This window comes from Aquarana catesbeiana, linkage group LG10 (genome assembly GCF_042186555.1).
Source record: "Aquarana catesbeiana isolate 2022-GZ linkage group LG10, ASM4218655v1, whole genome shotgun sequence".
Classification (NCBI taxonomy): Eukaryota; Metazoa; Chordata; class Amphibia; order Anura; family Ranidae; genus Aquarana; species Aquarana catesbeiana.
In genome coordinates this window covers 20971408-20981525 of record NC_133333.1, presented here as the reverse complement: position 1 = coordinate 20981525, position 10118 = coordinate 20971408, and the positions used below count along the sequence as shown (strand labels likewise).

The 10118-nt window shown below is 42.6% G+C and overlaps 1 protein-coding gene across 1 annotated transcript in view; it reads left to right on the top strand.

The window, feature by feature from the left end:
• The first annotated feature begins 325 nt into the window (after positions 1–325).
• LOC141110431 (uncharacterized) overlaps positions 326–10118 on the top strand; it is a 57204-nt gene continuing 47411 nt past the window's right edge. The window contains exons 1-3 of the mRNA XM_073601776.1: positions 326–568; positions 3842–3958; positions 7548–7694. Of these exons, the coding sequence (XP_073457877.1) occupies positions 520–568; positions 3842–3958; positions 7548–7694 (313 nt within the window). The 5' untranslated portion in view covers positions 326–519. The remainder of the gene's footprint in view (positions 569–3841; positions 3959–7547; positions 7695–10118) is intronic.

Genomic DNA, 10118 nt, shown 5'->3' with positions numbered 1-10118 from the left:
CGCCGACGCCCCCACCGCCCCAGTGTGAAAGGGGCCTTAAAGCGACGCCGTGCCGAATCGCAGAAAACAGCCCGGTCATTAAGAGGGGAAAGTCTTCTGGTCTGTAAGTGGTTAAAGTCCCATTGAAAATCAATGGCATTGCAATGTGATAAAGCGTGCAGGACGTACTCCACGTGTTGCAGTAAATCACGCATTGCCATGTGCATTTCCACAGCACCAAAGATAGATGTAAATGGGCTCAAAGCATGGTGCTGACGCGGGTATGTGGCATTGTGTGTACAGATATGTAGGACAGGTGGTGACGTCTGATGACACACCTGAGAAATTCATGCAGAAAAGGAAAGGGAGAGTCAGTCCCAGCCCAAATTTGTACTGCACCACAGACTCTGCATTCCTCCTCCTCCTCCTCCTCGTCTCTTCGCTCTCCTCGCTCAGTCACCCTCCCTGCTGGAAGCCATTCGCTGACTACAGAGACCATTCCTCAGAGACGGGTTACAACAAAAGTTGGACAATTCCACAATGTTTGTGTTGGGGACGTTATTCGCACTGTCATTGCTCGCGGCGCCTAGTAAGTACGATTTGCCTTTGAAATATAATTTTGTTTAATCAGCAGATTGCCTCTCCCTGAGTCCTATTGATCACCTTTCATCCACTTGAACTAAACTTGAAGTGTCTGTGAATCCCAACAGTGAGCCTCTCCTATATCTGCCTCCTTTAGGTCTATTAAATATATTAAAAATGATCAAAACACAATTGGAGTTTAAAAGGTGCAAACAATCGATGGAAATTGATATTACAAAAATAGATACCGTATATACTCGAGTATAAGCTGAGTTTTTCAGCACATTTTTTTTGTGCTGAAAATGCCCCCCTCGGCCTATCCTCGAGTCAAGCACTTTTCTTCAGGAGAGAATGACATTTACCGAACCGACTCTCTGGGCTAGGAACCCCAAATTTGGCGCGCCAACCCAGTGGAACGAGCACTACAACATATCCAAAGCTGGGGTTCCTAGCACCAAGTGGCCCCAAGATACGGGGCCCCAAAGTCGGTTCAGAAAATGTCATTCTCTGCTGCAGAAATGTGCTTGATCTTTTCCGAACCGACTTTGGGGCCCCAAATCTCTGGGCCACTTGGTGCTAGGAACCCTAGCTTCGTTATGTTGTCGTGCTAGTTCCACTGGGTTTGCACACCAAATTTGGGGTTCCTAGCACCAAGTGGCCCCGAGATACGGGGCCCCAAAGTCGGTCAACAGTGTCCATCTGCAGCAATGTCATTTCGGGACCCTTTGGGTCCAGAGACCCCAAATTTTGGCTGCAGCTAGGGGGCATCTAGGAACCCTTAACTACCGAGTTTGAAGTTCAGGGGACCTATGGCTGCAAATGGGCACAGTGAGGCTGCAAATGGGCATTGTTAATAAAGAGAGAATGACCGTCCATAGGTCAAAACGCGTCGGAAATTTATACTGTCTACAGTCTGGATATGTACTATTGTATACAATTTTGTGAAAATGTGTCAATTCTATATTGTGGAATATGTATTGTACCACTTGGCCAGCTTTATATGTTATAATGCAAATTGAACCACAACATGACATTTGCTTATTGTTCAATAAATGCACTTACTGGCTATATATTGTAGATTATTCTTGACTTTAAGATATTGCTGTCTAAAGCCCCACCGGGGAAGCTGTCCATTTCTTGCCAAATGGGCATTGTTGACCCTCTTTTCCGCTTACAGTAGCCGCGCATTTCTCACACTAGGCTTATACTCGAGTCAACAAGTTTTCCCAGTTTTTTGTGGTAAAATTAGGTGCCTCGGCTTATATTCGGGTCTGCTTATACTCGAGTATATACGGTACATTTTATTCAACAAACATATTTAAGAGAAACAATTATATATATTTTAAAGAAGAGCACAATAAAGCTCAGTGGTCACAATACAAAAGAATGGTTGCCTCTACATGTTTCACCACTACCGTGACTTCTTTTGGAGCTTCTGTAGGACCTTTATACATTATCACTAAAACAAAACACGTTAAGATACATTTTAATAGTGATAAAAAAAAGTTGAAAAAAAATATATGAATAGTCGCAGCAGTGTGAACCCGGGCTAACCGTGTCCAGACACAGACCGAGCTACGCTCCTGTCCGGACTGCCAGCCTGCCAGTCTGAAGTGCCAGATTCCCCCCGCTCAGCAGTCATTGGTTGCTGGGACTGCGTGCGTTCCTAGTAACCAATGATGTCACGTGTGTGCCCCACCCCCTTCCGTAAAGTTCTCGGTGCAACACCTGTCCCCTGCAGCTCACTACTTCTCCCGGCTCCTGCTCCCTGCCTGCAAAGTATGCTGTTTACTTACCTGCTGGTATGCTGTTTACAGGGGCACACTAATGGGCACAGTTTATATTTAGGGGCACGCTGATGGGCACTTTTTATGTTAAGGCGAACTCTGATAGCCACATATTATGTTTCGGGGCACTCTGATGGGCACATATTGTGGAAAGGGGCCCTCTGATGGGTACATACTATGTTTAGGGGCCCTCTGATGGGCACATACTATGGAAAGATGCACTCTGATGGGCACATGTGATGGAAAGGAGCACTCTGATGGGCACATGTGATGGAAAGGGGCACTCTGATGGGCACGTGTGATGGAAAGGAGCACTCTGATGGGCACATGTGATGGAAAGTGGCTCTCTGATGGGCACATGTGATGGAAAGGGGCACTCTGATGGGCACAGTTGATGGAAAGGGGCTCTCTGATGGGCACAGTTGATGGAAAGGGGCTCTCTGATGGGCACAGTTGATAGAAAGGGGCACTCTGATGCGCACAGTTGATGGAAAGGGGCACTCTTATGGGCACAGTTGATGGAAAGGGGCACTCTTATGGGCACATGTGATGGAAAGGGGCACTCTGATGGGCACATGTGATGGAAACGGGCTCTCTGATGGGGAAATATGATGGAACGGGGCACTTTGATGGGCACATGTGATGGAAAGGGGCATTCTGATGGGCACATGTGATGGAAAGGGGCACTCTGATGGGCACATTTGATGGAAAGGGGCACTCTGATGGGCACATGTGATGGAAAGGGCACATGTGATGGGCACATGTGATGGAAAGGGGCACTTTGATGGGGACACCTGATGAAACTTGACAACACTGTAAATATTGTTGAAATTCTATGGAAATTGTACATTTCTAATGTTTTTGATAGACATATAGTGACTATGATTTTCTGAATCAGAACACATACTGTAACTACAGCCGAGAAAAATCAGGTCTCCTGCCTGGCCAGACAGGGCTGCGGTGTGTGGCAGAGCTATTTAAATCTCAGGACAGAACAAAATAAATAAACAAATAAATACATAAACATGACCATTTATTACTTTTCTTCTACGACTTGATAACTGACAATAAAAAGAAAGAAAAAACAATACTTGCATCCAAGCTAATAATACTTCAGCGAATGTGCATGGGGTCTAATTATAAAAAAAAAAGCTTTGCAAATGCCTCAGCATTTGAACAACCATTACAAATGATCCCAGTGATGTGTCTAAAAAATTCATTTCCCATGCTCGTCAGCTCCATCTAGTGGCTATAATGCAGCATTTTTCTGGGCGCTGTAATTCAGCAAAATATCACAATATGGCCACTAGATGGAGTCAAATCATTGGAATTACACATATTAGACACATTACAGGGATTATTAGTGTTTTTTTTTTGTTTTTATAAATAGACTTTAAGGTATTAGGTTCAGTACGCTTAAATTATAAGTTCTCATGTCTTTTCCTGGACTGGACAAAAAAATACAAAATAATCTTCTTTTTTCCCTAAACCAGGTCATTCTCTCACCTGTATAGAATGCATGTCTACAAACTCCACATCATGCACGGGTGATGCTGTAACCTGCCCCGAGGGCTATTTTTGTGCAACCTCCTATACAGAATCCACTGTGGGTAAGTTTTAGGTTTAAATGTTGATTGTAATCAAAACAGATCCTGAATGAGGACCGATGCATCCAGGAGTTGAAAAAGGGTTTCCTGCTTTTAGTCCATGAAAAACAGAACAGTTGGAATGGGGGGCTGCCAGCAGTAAAAAGAAAAAAAAAAAGTGGGTGTGGCTAATCTAAAGTGGGCGTGGCTAAATACGCATTGTAAAGAAACAAATGTTTTTAGGCTATTTTGTCTTTAGGCTGAATGTCTTTCACTCATACAGAAGAGAGTGAATCAGGAAAATGCTCAATTATGGCCACTAGCTGGAGCTGTAATACTATTATTAATATTTATTATTATTATTATTACTATTATGATTGTCTGCTCCATCCAGTGGCTATAATGTGGGTGCATGTTAGTCTGGAGGGGTGGGTGTTCTTAAGCAGATTGTATTTGCATGCAGACTGCCCTAGGTAACACCCACGGAGCTAACATAATTAAAAGAACTGAAATACAATGAATGAAAGGATAGGCAAAAAACAGTCAGGCTGGGAAGGAAAGACTAGATAATGCTGGGCGTCCCCCAGCCAGGACAGGAAATGAGGCGGGGCTCTATCTGACTTGCTGCAACAGTCAGTCCAGGAGAGGAGACAGTACAATAATCTTTTAACTAACTTGTTACACTTAGAGCGGCGCTGCTCTTTTTCTCCTCTTCTCTACAATTATGCGAGACTGAAGGGAAGGCCAGAGTTCAACTTAACCACTCCCTTAATGACCAGGCCATTTTTTGCGATACGGCACTGTGTTACTTTAACTGACAATTGCGCGGTCGTGCGACGTTGTATCCAAACAAAATTGACGTCCTTTTTTTCCCCACAAATAGAGATTTCTTTTGGTGGTATTTGATCACTTCTGCGATTTTCATTTTTTGCGCTATAAACAAAAACAGAGCGACAATTTAGAAAAAAAAAACCAATATTTTTTTACTTTCTGCTATAAAACACATCAACACATAAAAAAAATATAAAAAAACAAATTTATTAATCAGTTTAGAGCAGGGATATGCAATTAGCGGACCTCCAGCTGTTGCAAAACTACAAGTCCCATGAGGCATAGCAAGACTCTGACAGTCACAAGCATGACACCCAGAGGCAGAGGCATGATGGGACTTGTAGTTTTGCAACAGCTGGAGATCTGCTAATTGTATATCCGTGGTTTAGGCCAATATGTATTCTTCTACATATTTTTGGTAAAATCGCAATAAGCGTATATTGATTGGTTTGCACAAAAGTTAGAGCGTCTACAAAATAGGAGAAAGATTTATGGCATTTTTTTTTTACTAGTAATGGCAGCAATCAGTGGTCTTTAGCGGGACTGCAACATTGCGGCGGACAGACCAGACACCTAACTGACATTTTTGACACTTTTTGGGGAACCAGTGACATTTTTACAATGATCAGTGCTAAAAATATGCACTGTTACTGTACTAATAACATTGGCAGGGAATGGGTTAACAGCGGGGTCGATCAAGGGGTTAAGTGTGTTCCCTGTTTTTGTTTTCTAACTGTATGGGGGGATGGGCTGCCTGGGGAAACACACAGATCCGTCTTCCTGCTTAGCAGGATGACAGATCTCAGTGTCATCCCCTGACAGAATGGAGATCTGCCTTGTTTACTTCGGCAGATCCCCGTTCTGCCACTGTGGGGAACGATCGCGGGCGGCCGGCGGACATCGATTCCGCTGGACCATTCTGATTGGCTCCCCCACACGCGCCCATGAAAGCTAGTGCAACGAATCGCCGTACCGGGGGGTGGCGATTTGCACAGCCGAGCCACCTTGCTGCAGTACATCTGCGGCGGGTGGTCGGCAAGTGGTTAAAGTGGTTGTAAGCTCCTACATAGGCCCAGTAAAGTGACTGGCCTCAGGTGATACACAGAAATAAAGCAAATCCCCCTACATAAGTTGTACCTTATTATCTGCTGTCTTCTCTCCTCTACAGCCAAACTCTAGAATTTCTAATGCTGGTATGAGATTTCAGAAAACAGGGGGGCAGAGAGCTTAAGTTACAAACTGCAGAGCTCAGTGAGGAGAGATCTAAGAGCTGATTGGAGGCAAGGGACACACCCCCCCTTCACACAGCATACAGAAGCAGAGCTGGGGCTGCCAATCACAACCTGCTGGAGCTCCCTCCCCGTCACCTTTTTTTTAGTTGGTGTCAGAAGTGACTCATGCAGATAGCAGCAAGATAATGACCCTTAGTGCTCTTAATTGGGACAAATACATACCGTATATACTCGAGTATAAGCCAAGTTTTAGGCTGAAACCCCCCCCTCGGCTTATACTCGAGTGAGCTGTACAGCAGCCATACCTTCGATTTCTAAAACTCACCCTCACTGTGCCCATTTGCAGCCTCATTGTGCCCATTTGCAGCCTCACTGTGCCCATATGCAGCCTCACTGTGCCCATTTGCAGCCTCACTGTGCCCATATGCAGCCTCACTGTGCCCATTTGCAGCCTCATTGTGCCCATTTGCAGCCTCACTGTGCCCATTTGCAGCCTCATTATGCCTCATTGTATCTGCAACCGATTACTAAAACAGCGGGTGTCTCCCGCTGTGTTATGCAGTGTCTGTTTGGCGGCTGTCCTCGTAACAAAGCCCCGCCTCCTCCTCGTCCGTGATAGAGGAACACTGATACAATGCTGGGAAACTGTATCAGTGTTCCTCTATCACGGACAAGGAGGAGGTGGGCTTTGTTACAATGGACGGCGCCAAACAGACTGCATAACACAGCGGGAGACACCCGCTGTTTTAGTAATCGGTTGCAGATACAATGAGGCACAATGAGGCTGCAAATGGGCACAGTGAGGCTGCGAATGGGCACAATGAGGCTGAAAATGGGCACAGTGAGGCTGCAAATGGGCACAGTGAGGCTGCATATGGGCACAGTGAGGCTGCAAATGGGCGCAGTGAGGCTGCATATGGGCACAGTGAGGCTGCAAATGGGCACAGTGAGGCTACATATGGGCACAGTGAGGCAGCAAATGGGCACAATGGGGCTGCAAATGGGCACAATGAGGCTGAAAATGGGCACAATGAGGCTGAAAATGGGCACAGTGAGGCTGCAAATGGGCACAATGAGGCTGCAGGTGGGCATTGTTTACCCAGTAGCTGCTGCATTTTCCCACCCTAGGCTTATACTCAAGTCAATACATTTTCCCAGTTTTTTTGTGGTAAAATTAGGTGCTTATATTTGGGTCGGCCTATACTCGAGTATATACGGTACTATAGAGGGATGTGCTTTGTTCATTTTTGATCTCTGAGGTTTACAATCAACCTTGCCTATAAAACTGGACCATCCAGCTCAAAGCCGATAGGGTGTAAATCTTTAGAATCAGCCATAGTCAGAGCCAAGGTTGGGGACCCATTCACATTTCTGCTGACACAGCCTTCCGGAACAATGTTCCAATGTATATACATAGAACCCTCTTTGGCCCGGTCTGGCACCATGTTGATGGTCATGTTGGTATGGTTGGTGGAGGATGAAAAGATTTGACCACAGTGTGGAAAGTTCATATTCATAGAACTATTTGTATTATTTTCTATTGGTGACAGGGGGACAGAACTCTACGAGATATGTCCGGTCATGTGCGCCTCAAAATCGATGTAACAAAACAGGACGCATTAGCACTCTTGATGGCACTATGAAGTGGTCCACCTCCTGTTGCTCTTTGGATAACTGCACCGAGCCCATTCTGCCAGGTAAGTGCAATACTTGGTAAACAAGGACCTAAACATTATATAAAGTGTACAGTCAGCTCTCTACGTAGTACTATCTGCGGAAGTTTATACTGGGACAATTTTCTAATTAGTACTAAAATTGGAGTAAAGTGGTCTTCAGTTATCAGGAATATCCTACTTGTAGCTTATAAGTAGACATGTGCCACTCATTTTGTTACGAATCGAAATTCAGACTAAATTTGTGTGATTCGGATGTATCCAAGTCTCCCAATCACAATAGTAACGAATTTCAACGGATCCGCAATTACTTTTAAAGAAAACAACTAATTAATTGGAATCTTATTAGAATAATAATGCTACACTCACTAGGATAAAAAGGAATGGATCCGAATCAATTTGAATCATTTGTTATTAGACTTGTGCAATCTGTTTTGTTTACAAATGGAAATTCCGGACAAAATTTTCATTTTTCGGAGATTCAGATGTATCCGAATCTCTGAATCACAATAGTAATGAATTTCAATGAATCCGCAATTAATTAGAACAAAAACAACTAAATAATTTGTATTCATTCGAATGACATGATGCGATAGCTTGGAGCTTTTGTTAATGTTTGAATCATCTGAAATAACATAACGACATAACGAATAAAGATGTGCATCACAGAAAAAATGTGTTTTATTTTGGATTTGTTAGTTAAGTTACTAATTTTTGTTTCGTCATATTTGTTATGTTAAAATGATTCGTTTTCTGACTTTGTTTGGTACAATCAGATTCATGTCTTATAACCCTTATTTTCAAATCAATTCAGAATTCTAAATTTGAATTCGAAATGAGAATTTCGAAATTTGAATTTCAGAAGACGGCAATATTCATTTTATTTTATTCTATTCTATTGTAAACTATTCTATTTTTTTCTATTCTATTCTATTCTATTCTATTCTATTATGTTCTATTGTATTTCATTATATTATACTATATTATATTATATTATATTATATTATATTATATTATATTATATTATATTACTGTATATTATATTATATTATATTATATTATATTACATTACATTCTTTTCTATTCTGTTCTTTTGTATTTCATTATATTATATTACTGTATATTTTATTATATTACATTACATTCTTTTCTATTATTTTTATTTCCATTCTTTTGTTTTCTTTTCTATTTAGCAGCCTAGGTAGCAATTATCTTATTTCACTTTTCTGCCTTACTGTATTTAATGCAATATGTTTTCAATTCAAATTCAAATTCATTTTCTAATAAATTTTCAAATTTGAATTAGCATAATTCATTTTGTTATAACTTATTTCAAATTTGTTGAAATGCGTTACTATTGTGATTCAAAAATTCAGATACACCTGAATCTCTGTATAACATAAATTTTGCCCGAATTTCGATTTGTAACAAAACAAATTGCACATGTCTAATAACAAATAATCTGAATTGATTCAGATCTATTTTCTTTTATTCTAGTGAGCGTAGCGCGAATATTCGAATAAGATTCTTTTTGTATTGGGGTTGAGAGACCATTTGTTTAATTTGCATGTGCACCACCCAACAAACAAAGTCATTTGGGAATGGGGAAATTAATTCAACTTAATAAAATAACGAATTCATACATATTAATTCGGATTCCTTCATTTTGACTCTTGGATAATCAGCTATACCCTGTCCCCACGCAGGATTATAAAGCTTATTCTCCTTACCATGTAGGTCCCAATTGTTGATCCTCTGCAGGGGTTCTCAGGCAGGTGTTGAACTAGGAGAGTTAGGAAAGGTCTGAAAAAAGACAGTCTGTGGTCCAAGCGGCAGAGTCACCCATTATGCATGAACAAGGATGAATTGGAGTCATCTGGTTTGTTGAACCTCAAATTGTGTTATTTCCCCCCAAAATGCATTTTGTGGCTTTAAATTCTCACTTCCTCAGTTCGGGGTTAAAGCCCATCTCTAGGGTAAATTCTCTTTCTTTAAGCCTCCCTAGAGGATTGGCCAGAGCTGTCCCCTGCAGTACCACCTCTTTGCCACCAGATGTCCTCAGTCTTCTGGACTGAATGATGCCTGACGTCATTTAATGTGGAAGCCTGAGGACATACAGTTAGTGGTGGACATCATGGACCTGACCGCTCAGGGGGTATCACCATGGTTCCTGTCAAGTCCTGGGTGCGAGGCCAGATTGCTGAGAGAGCACCCCTTGCGGCTAAATGTAGCGTACCCCTGGGAGTGAAACAGGGAGTATGGTGCCCAAAGGTGCACAGACTGCCAAGTGGTGCTGCTGGGTAGCTGGGTAGCAGAGGGCAGCTGGGGTGCGCTGGATAAACTGATTGGGCAACCGTGCGAGGAGAGATCCCAGGTATGGAGCAGTAGAGAGAACCAGAAACAGAGTCAATAGCCAGGCCAGGGGTCATACACAGCAGGATCAGTCTG